This window comes from Aquarana catesbeiana, linkage group LG05 (assembly GCF_042186555.1).
Source record: "Aquarana catesbeiana isolate 2022-GZ linkage group LG05, ASM4218655v1, whole genome shotgun sequence".
Classification (NCBI taxonomy): domain Eukaryota; kingdom Metazoa; phylum Chordata; class Amphibia; order Anura; family Ranidae; genus Aquarana; species Aquarana catesbeiana.
The window spans coordinates 477,730,936-477,757,400 of NC_133328.1; the positions used below are offsets into that span (position 1 = coordinate 477,730,936).

The 26,465-nt window shown below is 40.2% G+C and overlaps 1 protein-coding gene across 1 annotated transcript; it reads left to right on the forward strand.

The window, feature by feature from the left end:
- Nucleotides 1-480: 480 nt before the first annotated feature.
- LOC141146057 (histamine H3 receptor-like) lies at nucleotides 481-24,280 on the forward strand. The gene is made up of 6 exons (XM_073632818.1): nucleotides 481-736; nucleotides 4,852-5,018; nucleotides 6,802-7,158; nucleotides 16,293-16,458; nucleotides 19,132-19,298; nucleotides 23,564-24,280. The coding sequence occupies exons 1-6, from the start codon at nucleotides 481-483 to the stop codon at nucleotides 24,278-24,280; spliced, it is 1,830 nt and encodes a 609-aa protein (XP_073488919.1).
- Nucleotides 24,281-26,465: the final 2,185 nt, after the last annotated feature.

The following is a 26,465-nucleotide window of genomic DNA, read 5'->3' on the forward strand; positions in this document are numbered from 1 at the left end:
ACTTGAAGAAAACACTAATTGTTTTTGAAAGCTTGAAGCTCTAATTATTTAGTTAACCACATAAACAATTGATACTTTTTTATTCGCACCACATACAATTTTTTAGGGCAAGCTTTTCGGGGTATGCCTATTTCTTCAAAGTCCCAGTTAACCACATGAAAGGCATCTCTTGCATTTTTACTTTACTATAAATGAATAGTTAATCGTTACCAAAAGTTAATTGCTCTTCCATAGGGAAACCAGTTAAAAGGTTCTTTCTATTTATTGTTAATGTACCAGTAAATTTAAATAGTAATTGTGCCTTGGGAGTTTCCTAGAAAAATAAAAACTGCTGTGAATAGGAATACAGGACAGACATTAGTGTTACTGGTTACTGTAGGTGAATAGGAAGATGCTCTCTCGAATTCTACAGAACTTTTTAGATTAGAACAGTATATGAAACTGCTTTATGTGGATTTTCATTGGTTAGGGTGTTAGAGAATGCAAATTCAGAACGCTAATTATCTGAACAATGGCACTCATGTAACTTTACTGATTCTTAATGTCACTGAAGATTTGGAAGTACAATTTCGACCTGACATGAAAACCATAGTTATAGTACTTTTCTTATCTTTATTCATTTTACTTACAATTTTTGGTAACATTCTGGTTATGTTAGCATTCATTGTAGACAAAAGGCTCAGAACGCAGAGTAATTTTTTCCTTCTCAACCTGGCCATTTGTGATTTTTTCATTGGTAAGTCAGGCATTATTTTAACACAGAATTGTTTGTCCAATCTTTTGTGCAAAGTAATGACTAAAGCTAGATACACAATGTACAACTTTTGTTGTTTGATTTACCAAAACTATGTAGTGCAAGGGCCTGCCTGATTGCATACAAAGTGTTAAGGTTTGACCTCATATTATATGGTTTTGGTAAATCTAAAGGAAAAAATCTAAAGAAAATTGTATAGTGTGTATGCAGCTTAAGTACAACTCTGTCTTAATGCAACACAAATATTATGTCAAATATCTTTAGCTCTGCACCTGAGAGGTTACCATAAGAACCATCAGAGTTTGTTGACATCTGTATATGCTTGTTCAGCTGCAGCTCGGGGATCACTGATTTACAGTAACCTTGGATACTATTTGAACATTTAACAAAATTAGGGCTGCCAGTGAGACTGTAAATTTGTATGAGATATACTAGCTATTGCTATATTTGATTCATCTACGGGTTATTTTCTGGGTTGTTAGTAGATACACATACACTATATTACCAAAAGTAATGGGACGCCTGCCTTTACACACACATGGACTTTAATGGCATTCCAATCTTAGTCCGTAGCGTTCAATATTGAGTTGGCCCACCCTTTGCAGCTATAACAGCTTTAACTTTTCTGGGAAGGCTGTCCACAAGGTTTATTATGAGTGTCTATGGGAATGTTTGACCATTCTTCCAGAAGCGCATTTGTGAGGTCTGGCACTGATGTGGACAAGAACACCTGGCTCGCAGTCTCTGCTCTAATTCATCCCAAAGGTGTTCTATCGGGTTGGGGTCAGGACTCTGTGCAGGCCAGTCAAGATCCTCCACCCCAAACTCTCACATCCATGTATTTATGGACCTTGCTTTGTGCACTGTCCAATAAATTTGATGGGGGGGGGGGATTATGGTGTGGGGTTGTTTTTTAGGGTTTTGGTGGGCTTGGGCCTGTAGTTCCAGTGAACGGAACTCTTAAGACGTCAGCATACCAAAATTATTTGGACAATTTCTTGCTCCCAACTTTGTGGGAACAGTTTGGGGATGGCCCCTTTCTGTTCCAACATGACTGACACACATGACACCAGTGCACAAACAAGGTCCATAAAGACATGGATGAGTGTTTTTTGGGTGGGTCCCATAGACACACTCCTAAACCTTGTGGACAGCCTTCACAGAAGAGTTGAAGCTGTAAAGGGTGGGCCAACTAAGACTGGGATGTCATTAAAGTTCATGTGTGTGTAAAGGCAGGCATCTCAATACTTTTGGTAACATAGTGTACCTTTTTTACAAGACATTTACATAAAACATCTACAAAAATATGGTTTTAGCTATATATAATACTACTGCATGATGGAAAAGTATGGAAAACTTAATGTGTTCTCAAAGCTTGCTGTTTATTGTTTCCCTTTTGCAATATCAAGTAACCCAACATGTAGAGCTGACTAATACTTACCTTAAAGCAGAGGAATAACTATAACCTTCAGTGCCCTTCTCTCTGAGCTTGGGTCCCTTTACTCCCATTGTGGGGCCCTTTATAATGGTCCCGCAATGGGAACCTTTCACATGTTCTGCAGTGGGCCCCCTTCCTGCCGCCTTGGGTAGGGTTGCCATATTTTCTTCAAACCAAACCCAAACACTTTAGCAGCTCATAGCAAATTTTGTTTTCATACTATACATATATATTTTGATTAACTAACATCTCTAATTATACAGATTACATCAGAGTCTATACAGTTCCCCCTTTACATCTGAATCCACAGAGTTCCCCTTTACATCTGAATCTGCAGAGTTCCCCTTTACATCTGAATCTGCAGAGTTTCCCATTACATCTAAATCCACAGAGTTCCCCTTTACATCTGAATCCACAGAGTTCCCCTTTACATCTGAATCTGCAGAGTTTCCCTTGACATCTGAACCTGCTGTCAGAGACATTTAAGAAGAAGGCAGGTGTGCATGAGCGGTGATGCGGGTACCTGCTGTACAAAAATGTGTGCATGCGCACAAATATTCACCAGATGTGAACGCCTATGCGCATGCGTGCGCATTAGTAGCTTTACAGTGGTGCCAAAATGGCCTATATAAGGACAGCAGCTGCACTAGTGCAGTGCTGTCTGATCTGCAGCGTTCAGTGTGACCCTGTACCTTTAAGGAGAGGTGGCTCCTTCCAGGCTCACCCCTACCTATTCATTATAAATGCATGTGCTTCCAAGATGGAGACTTTCAGTAGTTAGGGACTGCAGGAAACAGTGTGCCTTGGCGGGGTCTGCAGCTTACTCATGTATTTTCAAATGTGTACAACTAAACTGCTGTTCTTAACGCATATTGTTAGATAGGTCAGTTTGGTTGGTCTCTGGCTGGTTGGTAAGTTTGGGCTTGGAAATCTCTTTATATTTGTTTGGTCTGCCGCTTTACCTGAGTTCTGTTCCTGTGCCTGTATGATTCCTGTATTGGCCTGGCTTTCTTGAGCACACTTGCTTATCTCAAGTCCTGATCTTGGCTTACCTTGTTATACTTGCTGTTCTGCCTGATATCCTGTTGCCAACCTCTGCCTGCATACTGACTATTCTCTGCCTGCTGTTTATGCCATATCTGATTATTGGTGACCGATACGGTTTGTCTGACCCTGTTCCAGTCTTCTAGCTATCATGCTCTGTTCGGTGCCTGGTGACGCTGTCCTGCATGTCTGCACCTGCTGTTCCCGCTGCCACCTGCTGCTCAATGATCCAGTCCAGTCTGGTGACTCATCGGCCACACGTCTCTGCCATCAACGGAGGATCTCGTGGGCACTCCTACCTCACTGAGCTCTCGCAACCACTGTCGCAACTTCAGTGGTCTCTGAGCCAGGGCTGTATGAGAGGTCTCCTTCTGCACCTTAGGCTCTGCCACAAGGTACGTGACACCTACAAATTTCCCCTTCACATCTTAACCTGCAGAGTTCCCCCCTACATCTGAACTTGCAGAGTTCCCTTACACTGTAAGGGGGACTCTGCAGACTCTGATGTAAAGGTGAACTCTGAGAACTCTAATTTAAGGGAGAACACTGATGTACAGAGGGAACTCTGATGTAAGGGGGAATGCTACAGTCTCTGATGTACAGGGGAACTCTGATAGAAGGGGGTCTCTGGTAACCAGAGCCCCCACTTACATAAGAGTTCCCAACATTCCCCTTTAATCAAGCTTTACTGCTCCTAGTACCTCTTCAGGGTCTTCCTGACCATTGGTACCTTTTTGGTCCTCCTGACCACAAAACACATACCAGTGTTAATGCACAGATGCTGCACTTCAGCTCTGCAGTTTTCTTACAGCTTCCTAGCTGTTCTGTTCCTCATGGACTCTCTCTACAGCTTCCTAACTGCTCTGTCCCTCATGGACTCTCTTTTAGGCTTGAGCCTTGCTTTGTCTCGAACTGGACACCATGGTGCATACCAGCACCTCTCACGGCTCCCTTCACACACTGACCCCCTCAAGTGGGTAGGGCTCTAAACACTAACTCTGGCTCTCATTTGAAGCCATTAGTGTGCTTGCTTCCTAAAATATCTGGCGTAAACCACCAGTTTAAACAGTGGCACGGGCTCAGCCTGCCACAATGCTTATTTGTCTAGAAATGTTCTTATCCACCCCTACGTGGCTGTGTTATGTCTTACTTTTGACCATGCAATGACTTCATTGGTATGATGTGTGTATGGTTTTACTCATGTATGTGCCATATTGTTTTCCTTCCAACAACATTTTTGGTAAAAGAAAATAGGGGTTGTTACTACTATATCTATATGACTATGTATCTATTTATATGACTTAAACAGAGCTTTAAGTTTAGAATACACTTTAATTTTGATTAAATTAGGAATTTTGATGACATTCAAGCCAATGAACACAGTAGAAAGTCCAAAAATTACTCATGCTTCATAGGGTTTTTTGCATTCCTCTGGAAAAACTGTGAGTATGGGATTGTATATTTATGGGGAATTATATTTTCTATTGGTTGAACCAGATGGACTTTTTTCTCTTATGTTTGTCTTTTTTTCAACCTGACTAATTATGTAACCTGATTCCCAGAGTTTGTGCAGTAATGATAATAATGAACAATACAGAAATGTGTTATTTTTCAGGTGCGTTCACATCCCCTTTGTACGTACCATATATGTTGACAGGAAAATGGATGCTTGGAAAACATCTCTGCAAGTTGTGGCTTGTTGCTGATTATACTATGTGCACAGCTTCAGCACTTAATGTGACTTTGATTAGTTATGACAGATTTATTTCTGTAACAAAGGCTGTAAGTATACATTGTTTGTCAAGCTTTATCCATATGGACATAAAAATGAAAGTAATTGTGTGGTACCTTACGAAATTATATTTTAAAGTCCACTTCTATGGAGGATCCCATTATTCTCCATTGAGAAAAATATGTGAAGAGGAAGTAATATTTTCCTCTTTCTTCAATTTATTAGTAATTTTTTTTCCTAATGTAGTGTAAAAATATTTAACAATCTAATTTGAAAATCTTTTTTTTTTTTTGTTAAAAAGGCAGTAGTGTAGTAGTGAATAGTAATTAATCTGGTCTGATTGGAAAATGTGGGCGACTGAACTTTGCTCTTTGCCTTATTGAACAAGCTTCAAAATGTTCTAAAAGAACAGTTTACAGATAGGCAAAGAGAAACACCAACTTTATTAATGTAACATATACATAGCCTTTCTCATAAAAACCCAATTAAACTTTCAGTTTGAATGAGATAAATAAATTCAACATGAATCAAAACAAAAGGTGTTCAAAGTCTTGTGCTTAAAGAGGTTGTACACCTAACAAAAAAAAAAGAGATCCTGTTCCTTTAAAGCAGGTTAAACAGCATAGTGCATGTGCTGTCTAATCTGTCCATTTCTATGCTGTAAAAAAAAAACCTGGTTGATCCTGCTTGTTCCTGTGTCCCCCTATGTAAAATGACTATGGTAACCATGTCTGCTGATCCATGATGCTGTGGTCAGTTTACATGCCTCCATCATCACGCAGTCTCTCCTCTCTCCCCATAACCCTCTGCCTGTCAGCTCCTGTGTGTGAGCGATCTCCTCCCTGCTTCTCCCCTCCCCTCCTGCCGCTATTAGTAACTGGCAGTAAAGTCAGAGTAGTATTACTGCCAATCCCTCTGTTATACCAAGGTATAGTACACAGTGTAAATATTTGTTAAAAATAATGCCGCTAAATACCTTCTTTCAGACCGCCTCTGTGCGGTCAAGTGATCTCTCGCCACTCTCCTCCCCGCTCTAAGGACTACAGCAGAAGGGGCTGAGCGTACAGCACATCGATCACGTGACCTCCCACCTGACGTCAGAGGGGAATCTCAGCCCCTCCCGCTATAGCCCTTAGATCAGGGGAGGAGAGCAGCGGGAGGTCACGTGACCGCACAAAGGCGATCTGAAATAAGGTATTTATTGGCATCATTTTAAACAGACACACACACACACTGTGTAGTATACCTTGGTATAACAGAGGGTCTGGAAGTAAACCTACTCTAACTTTATAACCACTTTAATTTACTTTTGAAAGCCTGAGTAGAAAAGTCTGACACCTTTCAGCATGGTGGACAATTGCTCTCTTTGTGGAAGCAGTTGTCCCAATGTTGAGTTCCAACACGCCCCCTTTTGCATTAGGCCTAAAGCTTTCCAATCAGCAGGGAGCATGAGTTTTGTTGATTGCAGATAGGTCTGACTCAGCGATCGATGTGTCGAACCCCTGCATAGAGACCACAGAAGCATTCCACATAGGTAGCAAGGGTCCTTCTCTGAAGATTGCTGGCAGGGTACAGACTTTTCTACTCAGGTAACTTTTTGCATACCTTTTGTTTTGATGTACCTAAAATATATTCAGTTTTCAGTTTATTTTAAACTGAAAATTCAGATAGACTTTTAATATGAACAAATAAGTTAAACACATAATGAGATTTTTTGTAACAAATAACACAAAGAAATTAAAGATGTGCTACTTATATTAACAGATAAGGTGCTTTTCTATATCTTAACCAGAACTAAAGATGACAGTGAAGAAACACCTTTGTTTTCAATAGGTTCTCTACCGATCTTCACAAAAAAACCACAGCGAGGCTTTTCTGAAAATAGCTGTAGTCTGGATAATGTCCTTCCTTCTTTACAGTCCATCTATCCTTGTGGGTAACGCGGATAACATAGAGAATGTATGTAGGATGGGATTCCTTGACATTTGGTACTTCAATTTAATCACTTCAGTCTTTGATGTCTTTCTTCCATTAATAAGCATTTCATTCTTTAATCTGAGCATTTACTGGAACATCATCAAACGCAAGATGAAAAAAAGACACTCCGCTATTCCTCTATCAACAGGAGAAAAATCAAGTGTCAAACCATTCATCATAGCAACTAATCAAGTGTTAGCTTCTGTAGATGGGGTAAAAGATATTTCAACACAAAGATGGAAAAGAGAAGAGAAAACTTTTAGACTAGGTGTTGCATGTAAAAGGACTTCTTCTTTACAAGCTGATCAGATATGTAGAATGCCAAGTAATTACAATATCTGTGTTATTAAATTATCCAGGGACAAGAATGTAGCTAAATCTCTTGCAGTTTTGGTTTTAGTTTTTGCTGTATGTTGGATGCCATACAGTTTAGTGGTAATCATAAGCACTGCATGTCCCAATGACTGTGTTGCTTCGTATTGGTACTACGTTACGGTTTGGATGTTATATTTAAATTCAGCAGTTAACCCTATACTGTATCCACTGTGTCACAAAAGTTTTAGAAAAGCCTTTAGCTTGTTATGGCAACTGTGCCTCAAATTGTTGAATGTGTAAATTCTAAATTATTCATTTATAAAAAGAAACGACAAAATATCTTTTTCATACATTACAGTTAGTAAGATGCATGCCTTGTGTCAATTATTCTTGCTTTAGTAGAAATCTTCCTCTTTACTATCTTCCATACCACTCTCAAGGGATTATTCACGCCCTTTCCTGACGAAAGTAGCAGCAGGTCTTACATACTATGACAGTGTCAGATTCGAGGGAAAGAATGCGGCTTGGCCAGTCTGCGCCAAAACAGGGAGGCTTCCATTAAGGATAGCGTGGCCCTGCTCTTTCCCTACTCATCATGAACCTCTCCCCATTGCTGATGCTATCCCTGTCAGACAGTTGGTCTGTCTCTACACTACCCACACACAGAATGTGCACCAAGCCTGGGAACCAGGGCCTTAAATAGGCTCTGCCTGACCCAAGATGTCTGTCTGTCATATGGGGAGGTAGCATCCAATCACATAACTTCCCCAGTGACCCAGGAAATCATAAAGGAGCCATGTTCCTCTTGAGTCTTGACTTCTCCTCTAGTTGCATGGCCGCTACGGTTGAGTGGCATCGGCAGTGGAGAAAATATACTACCATACGCCAAAACTCTTGTATACAGGGGCAGGACCACACCATATGCTAAAAAGTACAAGTGTAAGGAAGACTTTTGGGACACACAGCCTCCCACAAGCTGTAGATTCAAGAGAGTCTGTGGGGTGAATAATAAGCTTGAAAAGCGTTAGGTGATACTGCGCCACAGATTTCACAAACACAGTGTGATATAAAGTAAAGATAATAGAGATATAATGATATAATAGAGAATAAATGCCCTAGTGTTTGCTAAGAGAGAACTTGCTGCCTCTACAAATTATTCCCACTGAAGTGGAGCATAAGATGAATAAGGAAGGTGTAGGCGTGGCGCTGTTACTCTTTTGATCTAATTATGAAAGAATATCAGGAAACAGAAGAGTATATGAAAGTGTTGAGGATTAGGACCTGGTGATATACCTCAAAAATGGGAGCTGAATAATAGTAACCTGTTTAGAGACCAACCCATAAATTAAACCTTTTGATCAGAAACAAAAAAAAGGGGGGTTAGTATGTTTCACCCTCTGCCTTTGCCAAATCAGAGGGGCCTTAAAGTATGAAGAGTGTACATGAATCTACATAGTGTGGAGCATTGGTGTGAAATCATGTTTGGGTGTGTTGCACCTTATATGCTAGAAAATTAACTTTATTAGAGGCGTTACACCCTCTGCCTGTTAATCACAGACTGTGTATAAAAAATATATATGAAGTTGCCAAGCTTCAAGACAAATATACCCGACTGACTTTTACAGCCTCTGGTGCAGTAAAACCATTAGTGTGTTACACCCCCTGGGGTGTGAGAATAAAACACATTTTTTCTGCACAAATAAAATAAAAAAGTGTTGAACCTTCTGCCTGTTGAACCCTCTGCCTGGAGTTCAGCACATATTTGTTTGTGACATACTCTGCAATTAACAGGCAGAGGGTTCAACACTTTTTTATTTTATTTGTGCAGAATTTTTTTTTTTATTCTCACACCCCAGGGGGGTGTAACAAGAACATTAAAAGTCAAGAGAGCTAACTTTAGTAAGTTGGAATCCATACTTCATGACATTAAATGGGAATGAATTGTAGAAGCAATAACCATGGACAGGGCCGCTGTTAGAGATCATGGGGCCCCATAAACAGCCTACCTGACTGGGGCCCCCCACCCATCCCCCCCTTACATACAGCCTACCTGACCAGGCCCCCTCCATCTCCTCCCCAGCTATGGGGGTGTTGAAGGCTTGACAACCCTGGATGTCAGAAAATATGGGATGAGGGGGTTGGGGAGCGTGTTCTATGTTAGCCCACCTTCACATTTTTTTTCTGAAAAAGGTGAACTAACCCTTTAAATCAGCTTTAAAATCAGCTGCACCATTCACTATAGTAAATATTAGGAAATCATTATGGGCTTGTTTGCATAAGCATATATCTCTGAAAAGCAATACATATCCAGATTACTCTTCGGAGAGCCTTTGACAGAAAATGAGGAAGCATTGTTTTGCCTCCTAACCACCTCTTTTAACCACTTAGGCCTCCTTCACACAGCTATTTAGCTGCATCCCCCGGATTCCAGCTGTAAGAATCAGTGGATTCATGCTGCTTGGATGACAGGCATATGTGAACAGAGGCAGACCTCAGCCTGCACAAACCAAGCTGTTACCTGAGGTTAGGGGTGGGTGTCCAAGTTTGGATGCAATCAGATGTGACCAGGCTCGGACACACGACACTAACCGCAGGTATCGGCTTAGTGTGAACAGCAATGGCTGCTGTCAGCCTGTCAATACTTTACACAGGCTGAGTGCCCACCACGATTTGCAAGCACCTGTCATGAGTGGTGGCTGGTGAAGTTTTTAGGATGTGGGGGTGCCAGATCCGCCTTCCTTTTTGACCCCTCCACTTGGTGAAAATGGGCGTGGTTTCAGCAAAATAGTAGACGTGGCTCTAAGGTGATGTGGTTAGCGTCTGAGATGAACGAGGGATGGAGGGAGAGAGGGAGGGACAGCAGGCCCAGATCCTACACAACAATAGAAATATGTGTGTTCTAGAAAGTTTTTACAATCAGCAGATAAAGATACTCCAAACACCTGGTGTTAGCACTCCAATCATCCTGGCACCATGGTTGTTATGGTGTCAGGATGATTGAAGCGCATTATTTCTATTTTTACATTGTAAAATAAAAATAAATCATTTCAACTCACCATAATGCAGAATCAGTGGGAGTCCTGGGCGTGTCACCTGCCATGTCGCCTGCCACCAGATGCCATCAGGTGTCCCCAGCGGAGTCGGTCCTTACATCAAGTGCCCGCAGTGGAGTCCGTCCTTACATCGGGTGCCCCCAGCGGAGTCCGTCCTTACATCAGGTGCCCCCAGTGGAGTTCGTCCTTACATTTGGTCCTTAAATCAGGTGCCCCAGCAGAGTCCGTCCTTACATCTGTGTCCCTATTAGCAGAGTCCCTCCTTACATCTGTGTGCCCATCAGTGGAGCCCCTCCTTACATCTGTGTCCACGATGGAGCTCCTCCTTACATCTGTGTCTCCAGCGGAGCCTCTCCTTACAGCTGTGTCCCCAGCGGAGTCCCTCCTTACTTCTGTGTCCCCAGTGTAGTCCCTCCTTACATCTGTGTCCCCAGTGGAGCCCCTCCTTACATCTGTGTCCCCAACGCAGTCCTTCCTTACATCTGTGTCTCCAGCGGAGTCCTTCCTTACATCTGTGTCCCCAGCGGAGCCTCTCCTTACATCTGTGTCCCCAGCAGAGTCCTTCCTTACCTCTGTGTCCCCAGCAGAGCCCCTCCTTACATCTGTGTCCCCAGCAGGGTCCTCCTCACATCTATGTCCCCGGCAGCACAGCCTTCCTTCAAGCCACGTCTGTCTCTCCCCAGCTAGTTCCTGGCTTTCTCTGTGTGTTCAGTGGAGAGGGGAGGGGCCTCTCCTCTCCACTGAACACAAGGGGATTAGTCCTCACGGTAGCCATCTTTTTGTAGCCTGCCGGAAGTGACTTTGTTCTCACACTAAGAACAAAGCACCCGGCTGGGCGCCGGGCTGATGCTGCTCGGCGCGATGGATTGCGACGCAAAGCAGCTCCAAACCCTGCCAATGAAGTGCCACGTCTGCAATCTCGTGATTGCATTGACATGGCGCTTCCCATAGTACACTGTGTCCGGCGCCCGAACAAAGTACACTAAAGGAGGACTTTTTTTTTCTTTTTTTTAAAGGGCCATGTTTAAAAAAAATTTTTGTGACTGCCTGGGGTGGCGGAGCCCGGGCGCCCAGGCGCCCCCTATGGACGGGCCACCACTGCGCAGTGGCGGCTGGTGCTCAAAATTTTTTGGGGGAGCAAACAAACTGAAAAATACAGAAACCCCCCCCATCAATTGCAGCCTCACTGTGCCCATCAAATGCAGCCACTTGTGCCCATCAAATGCAGTCACTTGTGCCCATCATATGCAGCAACTGTGCCCATCATATGTAGCCATGTGTGCCCATCATGTGCAGCCACTTGTGCCCATCATATGCAGCCACTGTGCCCATCATATGCAGCCACTTGTGCCCATCAAATGCAGCCACTTGTGCCCAGTACATGCAGCTACTTGCGCCCATCATATGCAGCCACTGTGCCCACCGACCCCCCACTCGCGGGGCTCAGGGCTCTGGCAGCACCCTTCCCCCCACGCGCGGCTCTGACAGAAGGGACTTACCACAGCAGCTCCTCTCCAATGCTCTAGAGTGGAGGAGACCTCCGCTCCAGCCTGTCTCCTTCGCTCCTCTTCCTATGTGCCAGGCATCCAATAGGGTGGCCTGGCACTTTGGCCAATCAGGAAACAGGTCTGGCACCCTGCCTCCTGATTGGTGGGAAGAAAGGTTAGTGTGAAAATAGCAAAAATTAATTCGCTATCGTCACATAATTGAGTGGGATCAGGGCACACTCTCTGTGCCCTGAACCCACCCTATTTTGAAGCCTATTACAGCCTTTGGCTCTAATCAGTGCTTCAAAAAGTACCACCCCCTCTCACTCCCACCATAGGAATCCATGCATCCGGCATCCTGAAAGGGGCCGGCCACATGGATGGGGGAGGCGGTGCCCCCACAGTGCACGGGCCGCCACTGCCCAAGGGTCATGCCCAAGCACCTATTGTATGCATTCTTATACCAGAAGCTGTTTGCCATAGCCACAGAGGTGTGCTTGGCCTGCAATATACCTTTCTGGTAGGAAGTTAAAAACCAATAAACAAAGCAAAGCACAGCAATTTACCCAGCATTTTATTTAACACAACAAAATATATGTTTTTTCTCAATGGTTTTAGGACTGCTTTCATTTTAATATATTAAAATATATATAATATATTCTCATATACAGTATTTCAAGTGCTTTTGGTTACTGAGTAGTATGAGGGTAATAGTAGTATAGCATTCAACCTTATTCCTGTTTCTATTGGATTTGTGGGAGCTGTTCTGGAGATTGGAAATTTTTTTTGAGCTCAAGACCACTTATATCTTGGACTTTTTAAATTTGTTTTTTATGTTTGGTATATTAACAGTTTTATGTTTGTATAACATGTCAGTATCGATTCACAATGTGTTATGTCTGATATACTTGGGTAGCACTACACATTATGAATAGCTTATTCGTTTTGTTGCCCAATCCTGAACTCTTTCTAATTCAACAACTTCTTTCCCGAGTTCTGGTGTCCAAAATTGAAATGCATATTGAAGAAGAGGCTGAACCAGTATTTTGTAAAGGGGTAGAATTATTCATACTATCTCTAGAATGAAATCCCTTTTTAATGCAAGGCAGTATTTTGCTTGTTAGCTGTGGCTTGGAATCGCATGCTATTGCTAAATCTGTGATCTACAAGCATCCTCAAATCCCTTTCCATCACTGATTCTCACAAGAGAGCTCCCACTATTGTGTAATTTGCATGTGCATTCTTGGCCTTCAAGTTACATTTCTCAATATTGAACCTCATCTGCCATGTAGTTGCCCAATCCTTTATTTTTTCAAGGTCTTCCTGTAATAATGCTTCTGTGCCGAAGTTATTCCCATGCAAACTTGGTATCATCAGTAAACACTGAAGTTGTGCTCTTGATTCCAACTTCTATATCATCAAAAAAACAAATTGCACAGCAAGAGAGAACCCTGGGGCACACCACCCACAACTTTAGACTATTCAGAGAATGAGTCATTTATCACTACACTCTGTTTCCTATCCATGTACTGTGATATCTGGGGGTTCGGTTTTCAGTCAACTACAGAGGTACCTACGGTGAAACATCATTAATGTTACTGTTACAACTATCAAACCTGTCTTTATCATCTGTAAAAACGAGAAATAATGATTTAATACATCCACCTTTTCCCTGTAATCTGTGACCATCCACCCATGTTCATCTGTTAAAGGTCCTGTCTGTTCCTTCATAACCTTTTTACTATTGATATATTTGAAAAAAAAATTGGGGATTTGTTTTACTTGTTATAGCAACATTTTTCTAATTTTATCTTGTACCCGCTTTGATTGCTCCCTTGCATTTCTTGTTGCATTCCTTGTAAATCTGGTATTCTAAGGTTGTCCCTTCTACTTTGTATTAAAAACAAAAAATGCCTGTTTTTTCTCATGTATTTGTTTATTTGACTCAAGAATTTAACCGCATAGGGTTTCATTTTGTTCTTATATACTTGTTATCCAATGGAATACAATTAATAATGCACTTGTTTAATTCATCTTTAAAACACTCCCACTTGCCTTGTGTGCTCTTTGTTGCAAATATTTGATCCCATTGAGTGTCATGCAGTAATACAGCTTATTGAAGTTAGTAGTGGGTGCCCCAGTCAGAATAAAGGTCCCGGTGGCGGTGTGGAATTGCCTCCATCCACCACCTTTAACCGCTGGCAACAAAAAGGACTAACAGTCTAAAGCCAGCCTAAATTTCACTCCAAATGTGATGACATTATGAGGTTGGTTTACTAAAGGCAATTTGAGTGCTCACTTTGCCAGGGAATTTTCACTTTGCAGGGGAATTTTCCCCTAGCTTAATGAATATAGAAAAAATGTTCTTTGCACTGAATCATTTGCATGAAAAAAAAACAACATTTTTGCTTGCACATGATGGAAAATAGAAGTCAGCAGAGTTTCACCTAATTTACTAAGCTAAAGAAATTCCCTTGCGAAGTGAGCAGCCTGTAGGCAGGTGCAGTCTACTTTTTCCACTGCAGGTGGAGCTCCTCCTCTATGGTTTCCTGGGTCTCTAGGGAGGCACCCATTAGATGCTTCCGCCCCATGTGACTCTGGCAGCCATCTTGGATCAGGAAGAGCATATTTAAGGCCCAGGCTTCCAGGTTTGGCATGCTTTATGCAAGTCGGCAGTGTAGGGAAAGTTACACCACCTGACAGCACTAGCATTAGGGTAATATTCCTGATGAAGAGGGAAAGCGTAGGGTCGCAACTCCTTTGGACCATATCCCACTTAGGCACGAGATGGCCAGGCCGCATCCCACTCTCTTACCAGGTGCTGTCAACTCAGCTGATACCTGTTCACTTCACATTTTTGGAAACCGTGAGTGCACTTGGTTGGGCAGGTGTCCCTCTGAGTTTGTTGTAAACTGTTGCTGCATTACTTTAATACAAGTTTTCTATTGCACCTGACTGTGTGAATTATTTCCGCTGCTCTACGCTGCACCCCACCTACAAGGCCATTTGCCTTTAGTAATTCAACCCCTATAAACCAGAGGCAGCAGCACTTTAGATCTCACTCTGTAGTAATATGGCTATGAGGCTAAAGGCACAGGAGTGCAGAAGGCCCCATTACATACATGGAAACACATTGCTATTTTACAGGAGGATGATTAGGAAAAAGCTATATTTTTCAGACCACTGTTTAGGCACAATTAACTTCCCTAGGTGTTCTTTATGACATAGCAAATATTGGCTTTCTGAGTTCAGTTCCATTTTAACCTGACAGAAGTTCCAATACTTCCCCATTCTAGCTAAACCTAGGAGTTGGGAGTTAATTTTATTATATGAATTCCCATTTCATGCAAAAAGCAAAACTAATTATAAGACTGTATATAAAAGTTATTGGCCCTTTTGTGAGATTTACTTATGACAGGTGTATTACTTTTAACAGAGCAGAAACTAAATATAACAAAATACTGTATATGCAATTTCTCTAAGTTATTATTCAGATTTGCAAGTAAATGTGATTTGTAAAATCTCTAAAATACATATCAAGGTATATGTACCAAAGGAAAAATATAATTGCAATATAATTGGGCCCAAGGTGCGGATAATCATAAACAAAACATAACCTGAGATGGAAAAAATAATAATTGAGAATGCCCAACATCCCTAGATTCTACAGATCTTGTCAAAGTGACATTATAAATATGCTGAGGGATTCTTTGCAGACAGGCTTGTGTTGAGGCAGGACAGACTAAGTGAATTGCTGTGACAATTTTTTTATCCAGTGCATTTTATATCAGGCTCAGGATACACACTGCTCCATCATCATTACTGACAGTGATGATAGCACCTTTTTGTCTTGATATCACCGACTGCTATGCATTTTCTATAGGAATAAAACCCATATCAGATATTTTAATCTAGGATTAGTTTACTAACACTTTCTGCATCTAATATTTTATTCATAGGCCTTATTTGTTTTTAAGAGCATACATCATGTTCAATTTCCTAAAGCATGTATAGCATTTTCTACTACATGCATATTAGTTTACTGTTTTTTTATGTACTTTGTATGTAAAAGTCAATTTGCAAGTTTATTAGCAAATGTATTCACTTTTTAATACACTATTAGTTCTGCCTCTCGATAATGATAATTGTGATATTCCATAAGGTATCTATTAAGGTGGGCAGAAAACAGTATTTTATCTCACAAAATGTTATTTTATCTCTACCCTAGATAGCTCTAAGAAGTAAAAGTTTGCAGTAGTAAAATAATTAATTGATACAAAAAAATAAAATAATGTACCTATTATGATGAAGAATTATTATAAAAATATGCATTAAAATAATTCTTGTAAATTGACCTCTATATATTCTTGGCCACCTGAATGGTTCTGATAGATATACAATATAAAAAAAAATGCAAAGTCTAAAATTAAGCAATGTGACACCTGTGCTGTTACCATCTAATAAAACTGTTGTTTTGAGATTGCCAATACAGTTTCCAGATGGTGTAAAAGCATTTATATTTGTGCTGATAGCTGTACTTATTTTTCTTATTATCGTTGGTAATAGTCTAGTTATGATAGCTTTTATTGTGGACAAAAGGCTCAGGACACCCAGCAACTTCCCTCTTCTTAACATGGCTATTTGTGATTTCTTTATAGGTAAGTCTGTACATCTACAGTTTTTTGGAAATTGAGATACATGTCAGTATATTATGGGTGGGGAACATAGATGTGTGCACAGGGTGTGCCGGATGTGCTTAGGCACACCCTAATCATCTAGTGCGTATTAACATTATCGTTTTGTATAGCAGCAGGGAGATGGGAAAATTCTCCCTTTTACCAACTCTGCCATAAGAGAAGTGCTTGCGCACTTCTCTTTACTGTGCTAGTAGGGCCATATATATATATATGCCAGGGCCATATATATATATATATATATATATATATATATATATATATATATATAGACACACACACACACATGTGTGTTTAAGCTTTAGGGTGCACACCTGTCAGAAACCATGAAATCAGACCGAGACAGAAGTACAGTTAAATCACACTTGTTTAATAATAAAAGTAAATAGAACAAGCGTAGTCAAAACATAGCCAGAGTTCAGGAACCGGAACTGATAGTCAGACAAGCCAAAGGTCAGGGAGCCGGAGATGAGCATAGCAAAATACCAAGCAGGATCTGGAGCCAGAAGGGATGTCAGCCAGAATGCAGGAGAGCGTCCCTGTGATGTTGACTAAGGCAAAGGCAGAGATCCTCTGGACTGGACGGCTTAAGTATGCAGGACTGACGAGCAGGATATCATCAACAGCAGAGTAACTGTGAACAGATAGGAGCTGCCAATTAGCTGACAGCTGAGCAGCCAGCTCAGATTAGACATGTGCACACTGAAATATTTTGTTTCGGAATTTCGTTTTCGTCCGAAAAATAAATGTATTTAGTTACTCCCGAAATTCGTTTTTTATTTATTTCATTTGTTCGTTAAAAATTGCATTTGTCCAAAAATCCAAATTAATTAAGGTCGAATCTGTCATTGAAGGCTTATGGTGTCTGTCGAATGTTCAAAGAAGATTCGACGGAGCAGCTAAACTGCACAACTCTGTATAGTTTAGCTGCTCCGTCAAATCTTCTTAGAACTTTCGACAGACACCATAAGCCAAAGATTCGACGTTTGTATGTTTTTCGCTGCTTTGTCGAATCTTCGTCGTTCATATTGAATGTATTTAGTTCAAACAGAAAATGGACTGGTGATAGTGATCACTGATCAGACAGGTAACAAGATAGGGTATATAGAATCTATATAGAATCTCAATCTATAATATAGAATCTATAATAATAAATCCCCCCCCACAACACGGGCAGCCTCTGAGGCTATCACAACACTAGCAACACTAGTATCACTATCAAGTTCACAACACTAACACAATAGCAGCAGATTATTATGAAAAAGTTAAGTTGAACTGTAGCTTGCTTCACTATTGTTCTGCTGCTGTGCTTTTGCTTAATTGCTAAATAAATCAGGTTCTCTGACAAACGGACCAGCTTAGATTGACTGTCTTCTGAAATGATTCAGTGTGTGCGTCTCTCTCTGCTAGCAATCGTAAGTGAAAGTAAGTTGGCTGTACGTGTGTACTTAGTTCTAGCTATTTTACTGCTCCTCCTCTTTGGTTACAATCAGCCAATAACATTCATCATCATCATTATTTTTATTTTACTTCCCCCACCCAATTCCAGCAGCGATCTTTTCTCTCTATGTCGAATCTTTTCTCTCTATGTCGAATCTTTTCTCTCTGTGTCAAATCTTTTCTCTCTATGTAGAATAATCTTGGACTAATAGAGCTAAGGTTAGGCACATTCGACCACAGGTTTGGACACAGATTGGTATTGTCAGCATCATGTCGAATCTCCTATCTATATCGAACTGTTGTCGCAACGAAAACGAAAATAAAGCATTTGTTTATGTTGAATCTTTCGTTTTTCGGATTCTGCACTTTCATTATCGCTTGTTAAAACAATAACAAAATTCCTGAAACTCGGACGAAAATGCATTCAGACGAAAACGAATGCACATGTCTAGCTCAGAGAAGGAAGGGCTGAGCCCAGCCCTGACAACACCCAACCTATAGGCTGCACACACCTATAGTGGAGAGTTATAAAAATTGAAGGATAGGAGATGTTTGAAACCATCACATGTTATTACCTGCACTTGAAGAGTGACTGTTGGTATCTACCCAGTGATCCCCCCCCCCCCTCGCGTACTGTACTGCACAGGTCTAGGGGATATAAATAAGATCTACTCACCCAATCCTCTGCTTTCCCCACGCTACTAGGCTGGTCCCCGCAGAATCTTCTCTCCCACACTCAACTGGTCTAAGTAGGGCTTTAAATAAACTTTAGGTAAGCAATTAACTAATTAAATTATAACTCCAGTTAACGCTTTTTAGATGGTTACAGTACCATTTATTCTTTTTTCTTCTTCTTTTTCTGGAAAAAAGTTTAAAGCATATGAATAAAATCTGATGGATTTCACTATAAAAATACACCTGTTCTTTCAAGAACAGCATGGTGTCTATGGAGTTACCACTCCTCACTTGTAGCAACTAGAACTGATCCAGAGGCAGAGACAGTATTTTAGGTTGCAAGTTCCTTTGGGGCAGGGTTAAATGGTGAATATTCCAATGTACAGTATTGTGGAGTATGTTAGTGCAATATAAGCAAGTAGAATAAATATGACCTAGTGTTGTATACTCTAATTCATTATAATAAGTGTGTGTGTATCAGTGTTCTTTACAATTATATCTCATTTTTGTATCATGTAATAGGTGCCATATCAATCCCTCTGTATTCACCATACAAGTTTACAAGGCAATGGAAACTGGGTAAATTTCTGTGCAAGTTTTGGCTCGTCTCGGACTATACAATGTCCACTGCTTCCGTATATAATATTGTTCTTATAAGCTGTGACAGATATCTCTCTGTGACCAAAGCTGTAAGTAAGAAATCAGTTTAGCATTTTTCTATGCTCACCTTTGTATCATATTTTAACTATGCTTTTTTTGCTCACCTTTGTACCCATATATTTCAGAGGTTGGTGTGATGTCCACCATTCCAAGTTCTGCATTCTTGGGTGGTAGGTGTTAAAAGACATTTGTAGTGTATGCTCTAGGGCTAGGCAATATAACTACTACCTATAAGAAATAAGAGGGCAGTCTACGGAAGAAGATACAAGTCTTGAACAGAGAAGACTCTGGAGTTTGGATTATTTGCTGGGTGGAAGGAGTCACAGGAACTGCCTGTTACAATAATCTGGCAGCTGCTTGTGGCTGTTTACATTCAGCAAACTATAGAGCAAAGGAAAGATGGGGACCAGTGCATGTATAGACCACTGGAACAAGAAGATGAGTTTGGAATACGCCAGTGTCTTGACTGTGGAAGATTTTGCCTAACTGTCCGTGTAGGTACTGATGTTATACTAAATATGGTTAAATATGGTACATAAACATGTCATGGTCTACAAATACACACTACAAAGAATTTCCAGCTAGAACTACTAGTAGTGATGCGTGAAATGGTGAATTGCAATTTTGCGGTTCTTGTGAAAATACACATGCATATTCGTGCAGTCTTCTTAATCCCAGAATTTGTGAATCATTATTGCCTGGATTCCAAAACTGTGCCATTTTCTGTATATTAGAGATAGAAACATTTTGAAGAAATAAACAATGCTGAATTGTCAGTTTTTCTAAATTTGATAATTTTTAATTATTAGCTCTCATTTGGTACAGAATATAATTTTGGTAGCAACAGTAGCACAAGTTTTATTGTTATTGTAAGTGAATTATATTTTCTGTACGTTTTGCTAATATATTTTTTTGGTTGCCCATTTATATTGAGTATAAGTCAAAGCCACTAGTACTGCCTTTTTCTAGGTTTCAAGAGAGTTTCACAGAAATAGCTTTGAAAAAAACATTGGCACCATAAAGCGTTTGAAAAGATATTTAAAAAAAATAAAAATAAAAAACATGTTATACTTATCTGCTTTGTGCAATATTTTTTCACAGAGCAGCCCCAATCCTCTTCTTCTTGGGTCCCAAGCCGGTGCTCTTGACTCCTCCTCCTCTTCTCTTTGTGCCTCAATAGCAAGCCACTTACTATCGGGGCACACCTGTAGGCTCGATCATGAGTCGGGCTGTATGCATCTATTGACACATACAGCGTGGCTCAGCCCCGCCTCTCCCTTGCTGCTTACAGGATTTGTTTAACAGCCTCTGTGAGTAGATGGAGAGGAGAGAACCACTGTTGATGGGCACTGTGCTGGATCGAGTGATGAGAGATGGGGTGGCTTTAAATACATATATTTAATATATACTTTTTAAAAAATCTTTTTATTTTCGTTTATAAAACATACAAATGATACAACTCTACAATAGCACAGCCAATATTGTGTCGCAGCACGAGATAGGAGACCCACGCAGGGGTCACAGGGATGCATTGCATGATGTAGAGGTGTCAGATAATCTACAGGTACTATAGACAAATAATGTCAATTAACTGGTGTGGCTCATGCTCCAGACTTAAACCTGTAATGAAACAGCCCAGGTGAAACAGTGTGCATTGAAAGGCCATCTATAAGCATTCTAAAGGGAGGCCAACAATTATCAGGTGACCCGCCTAGTCGGCCGCAGAGGTATAAGGGTCTGCCAACCATTTAGCCCACACTTTGTCATATTTTTTTTAGGGGCAGCCTCTATGTAGATAGGTGTCCTTGTATAAAGGCAGCACATTATTGACATGCTGTTTCCATAGAGAAATAGAGGGGAGAGCCCGTTGCTTCCAACATAGGGTGATGGCTTTCCTGGCATAGAAAAGTAAGAGGCCCAACAAAGTCCTTTCGGCCACCCTGGGTACCAGCTCCTCCACCAACCCAAGCAGGCATATTTTTGGGGACGGAGCAATGGAGACATTAAGTAATTCATTTACCACTGTAAGGATTTGTGACCAGTAGACACAAATCACTGGGCAGGACCACAAAATGTGAATGTAGTCCCCCGGGGCATGGTCACAACGCCAGCACTTCGAGGAAAGGGAGGACCTCATCTTATGCAACTGAGGAGTGAGGTAAGCCCTGCGAACAATCTTATACTGTATGAGGTGGTCTCTCAAGGAGACAAGAATTTTAAATGGGAAATCCCATATGTCCTCCCAGTCCTCGGAGTCCATATATTTAATATATACTTTAAAGAATATATCTAAACCAAAAAAGCATACAATATAAATTAAACATTAGGCTTTCAAATAAAATCAAGAGGTTGATTGCTGGTATATTCTATTGCCTACATTCCTCACATCCTGAATCTCTTTATGCTAAAAGTGATCCAGACCAAGCCTTTTCTGGAACTTTTTGTTTAAATTTGTATTTTTTGCTAGAAAATTACTTAGAACCCCCAAACATTAAATATATATAAATATAAATAAATATATATATATATATATATATATATATATATATATATATATATATATATATATTTTTTAGCAAAGACCCTAGAGAATAAAATGGCGATCTTTGCAATGTTTTATGTCACACCGTATTTACACAGCGGTTTTTAAAATGCAATTTTTTAAAAAAAAATACACTTTCTTTAATTAAAAAAACAAACAGTAAAGTTAGCCCAATTTTTTGGTATAATGTGAAAGATGATGTTACGCCGAATAAATAGATACCTAACATAAATAATGTGAATGTCCCCGCACTATAATATACTAGTGTGAAATTTTAGACTGCTACCAGGAAAAAAGGTGTGTGTTCCTTTAAAAATTAGAAGAAAGAGTCCCTGCGCTGTCTGTGCTCAATATAACAAATCTTCGACAATAACATGAATTCATATGCAGAAAAAGTGACAAAATATTCCAAAAATTGCAATTGATAAGTGCATAAGGTGCTATAAATCTTCAGTTTACTACCATCAATGATTTTGTATTTTTATGTTTTAGCGCTGCACTGTTTATATTTATAATCCATAAAAAGATCGCCTGTATTGGTGTCTTTAATAGATATATCCTTTTCTCTTCCTGGGGTTCCCAATGGTTAGAATTAGTCATAGGAGGAAAATAGAGCATACATGGCGTGATATAGTTTAAAAGGTTTTATTATAATAAAGCAGTATACACTCACATGGTAGTCTTTAAAGACAAGCATAAAAAACAGCCGTGCAATCTGCAGTTTGCGTTCCAAGTCCTGGAAGAGACATCACCGGGAGTATCTAATGCCTTTCACTCCACCCCAGGAGTGTCATTGGAGGCTGGAGTCTTCTGGTGGCTGGTGACTCTTATATAAATAACCCCTCCCAGTACTCCTTCCGACACTCCTACTACACCCATTACAAACTTCCATTACAAGCTTCCGCTGGTGGTCACGATTGAGAGCAGTGGAAGTTTGTAATGGGTGTAGTAAGAGGGTGCTTTGGGGCTGTTTTTCTTCAGCTGTAACAGGGGCCTTAGTCAAGGTAGAGGGACTTATGAACAGTCAATATTGGCACAAAACCTTAAGGCTTCTGCTAGAAAGCTGAACATGAAGAGGAACTTCATTTTTCAGCATGACAACCACCCAAAGCATACATCCGAATCAACAAAGGAATGGCTTCACCAGAAGAAGATTAAAATTTTGGAATGGCCCAGCCAGAGCCCAGACGTGAATAGATTGAAAATCTGTGGGGTGATGTGAAGAGGGCTGTGCACAGGAGATGCCCTCACAATCTGACAGATTTGGAGTGTTTTTGCAAAGAAGAGTGGGCAAATGTTGCCAAGTCAAGATGTGCCATGCTGATAGATTCATACCCAAAAAGACTGAGTGCTATAATAAAATCAAAAGATGCTTCAACAAAGTATTAGTTTAAGGGTGTGCACACTTATGCAACCATAATATTTTATTTTTTTATTTTTTACTCCACCCCCTAAAAGATTTCAGTTTGTTGTTCAACTGAGTTGTACAGTTTATAGGTCACATTAAAAGGTGGGAAAAGTTCTGAAATCACAGAAACCTGACATTTTAACAGGGGTGTGTAAACTTTTTATATCCACTGTAGTTGATGGTAAATCTAAAGGAAATTGAACAAGAAAATTGTATAATGTATGGGTGGCTTAAGATGTAAAAAATCTGTAATGTAGCTGCCCCATGATCCTAACAAATCTATATTAACTAATTATGCAGCGTAATTGTGTGTTGTCTAATGCTTCTAAATTATTACCTTGTAGGTCTTATATCGCTCATCACAGAACAAAAAAAGTCATGCTGTTTTAAAGATGGCTATAGTGTGGATACTCTCATTCCTTTTATATACACCAGCCATTTTTATTTTTGATAAAAATAATCCAGAATATATTTGTTCAGTGGGATTTAATAGCATATCAACATTTCTTTTAGTTTCGTCATGCTTAGACTTTTTTTTGCCAATTATTAGTATTTCCTTCTTTAATTTGAGTATTTATTGGAATATAATAAAAAGAAGCAGGAAGAAATCTCAGCCTTTTAAGCTTCAACCATTGAATGAAGAGAAACATGATGAACCTTATGTTATTACAGCAGAAGATACTACTTCTTCAGGGATTGAAGAAATAAATAGGGCACCGAAGGACTCTGTCAGGCAATGGTTCAATAAGAGGAATCCTGTCTGTTCCAAAAATGAAACAAGGACTAATGCTAATTTAATTAGTCTTTCTCGAGATAAAAATGTAGCCAAGTCTCTTTCAGTGTTGGTTTTTGTTTTTATATTGTGTTGGGCACCATACTCAATTATGGCTGCCTGTCGTGATTTATGCTACCAAACATATGTCAGTGATGTTACAACCTGGTTGCTATGGATTAATTCAGCCATTAACCCTGTGCTCTATCCCTTTTGCCACAAGAGTTTTAAAAGGGCTTTCACTTTAACTGCTAAAAAGATTTTCAGTGTTTGCAAAATACATTTTTAAAATTTTAGTAAAATGCTGGTTTCTCAACCTTGAGATGCAATGATCTTAAGAAACCACAGCCAGTTGAATTACATTTTAGCAAAACTGTACATATTGTACGGCTGGTTTCACAACTTTGGGATGCAACAATCTTTAGCAACTTCAGCCAGTTGAATTGGACACTTATGGACAGCTAAATAATGTCCTCAATTAGAAACGCAGAAAGTAACAGAAAATTAATTTGATTTCTGAGTTGAGACTTCAATAACTATCCTACCAGTCCACCAACTGATGCTTTTTGAGTACACAGCAACCCAACCAAACTCATCTCTACACATATTTTTTTTCAATGACCAAAAAAATAATGAGTCAGGTCACCTTCCACTCCTCTGATGTGGAATCTATTTTGCGGGATGGAGACCTTTCTAAACCCCTGTCTACTGTTTATAAATATCTGTTTCCTGAAACTACCAAACTGATTCAACCCTGCCGAATGCTATGTACAGCTGTAGTGCCTGATATGGATGATGAGGATTGGAAGGATGTATGGGAAGTCCCCTTCAATAGACTGGTATCTGCAAGAGACCGCTTAATACACTATAAATTTTTGTTACTGAAAAACGTGTTGCACTATCAATATAAGGTGCAAAATTCATAACAATTAATAAATCAAGTAAAACATTCCTATATATCAAAAACTGTAAATAAGAATGTATTAAAAAACATTCATAAATAGTCCAGTAAAGTCCATTCTTAAAAAAAGATGAGAAGTGCTCTTGTGCAAAAAGTTAATTTATACTTGTGTATCAACAAAAATCCATAGTTCAGTGTGGATAGCAAAATCTTCGCACCCAAAAGTGCACACCCAACTCTCAAGCTGCTTACCAGCTACTCTGACTCCAAGATGGTGGTCTGGCTGCACTTTATCCCAGTATCCCCATGGGATGGATGGATATCAGGAGCCAAGATTTCAGGAAGGGTTACCATACAACCAGGATGTTCAACAATGGGCTCAGCAAAAGGGAGAGACAAAGGAGGAACTTATAGTGTAGTAATTAAAAATCCAGGCTTGTTAATGAAGGTAAAAAGCTATAATTTTGCACAAAGTATGCTTAACCCCAGCTAAACTCGCTAAAATGTTTAGGGATAATTCCTTCTCATGCTGGTGTCTTTCCCAACTGGGAGCAGACTTTATAAATATCTTTTGGGATTGTTCACGCATACAGGTCTATTGAATGGAAGTCCATCAGTGTATCCAATCTGTCACTAGATCTTAGATCTTCATCCCTTAGATCATCAGTGAAAACATGGCTTATGAATGCATTGGATGGGTTGGCTCCCACTAGAGTTATACTTTCCTAACGCTTTTATTGTATTATGCCAGGAAATGTAATATTCTTTTCTGGCCTGGAGAGCTCAGCAGCCTGGAGAGCTCTGGTAAATAAAGCCCTCCCCTTTTACAAAGCAACCTATGCAAAAAAAGGGGCACCACAGAAATTTGATAAAGTGTGGGGAGGATGGGTTGAGTCCCCTCTTAGGCTGGGTTCACACTATTGCGAATTGGATGTGGGTTTCCCTGCTTCCAATTCACATTGTGATCAGATTGTGATTGGCTCTCAATGGAGCCGGTTCACACAGCTCCAGAGCAGCTTGAGTGTGAATTTCACAGGAGTCCTGTGCGTCTTCTGGTCTGTTTCAGGTCTGAGTTCAGCCAAAAAAAACTGAAATTGGACCTGAAACAGTGAACAGGGACACACCAGACCTCTGCTGTGATCCGCTCCGTGCAGCAGTGTGAACCCTGCCTTACAGTTTCAGACTAACTACTTATTTGCTGTGGTTATTATTTTTAAGCAGTTGCAACAGATTGAGTAAATTGCTGTTAGGATCTGTTTAGGCTCACTATCTGCAAAAATGTGATGCCGCCTTTTTGGGAAACATGACACAATGTGTGGAGTTTCACCAAACTTATACAGTGCTGACCTATAACATATGTTACAGGTCAGTGCTGTATACATTTGGAGGATTATTGTGATATCCCCTGTCACAGGGATTGATATACAGCTGCTTCACCTGCATTTTGATCCTAGAGCTGGTGATACTGTATCAATATCCTTAATGTGTGGAGTTTGCATTTGTAATACATTGTTTGCATCTTTGCAGTGGGGTGGGTGTATATTCTTTCTTTTTTAGGATGTGGAACATTTTT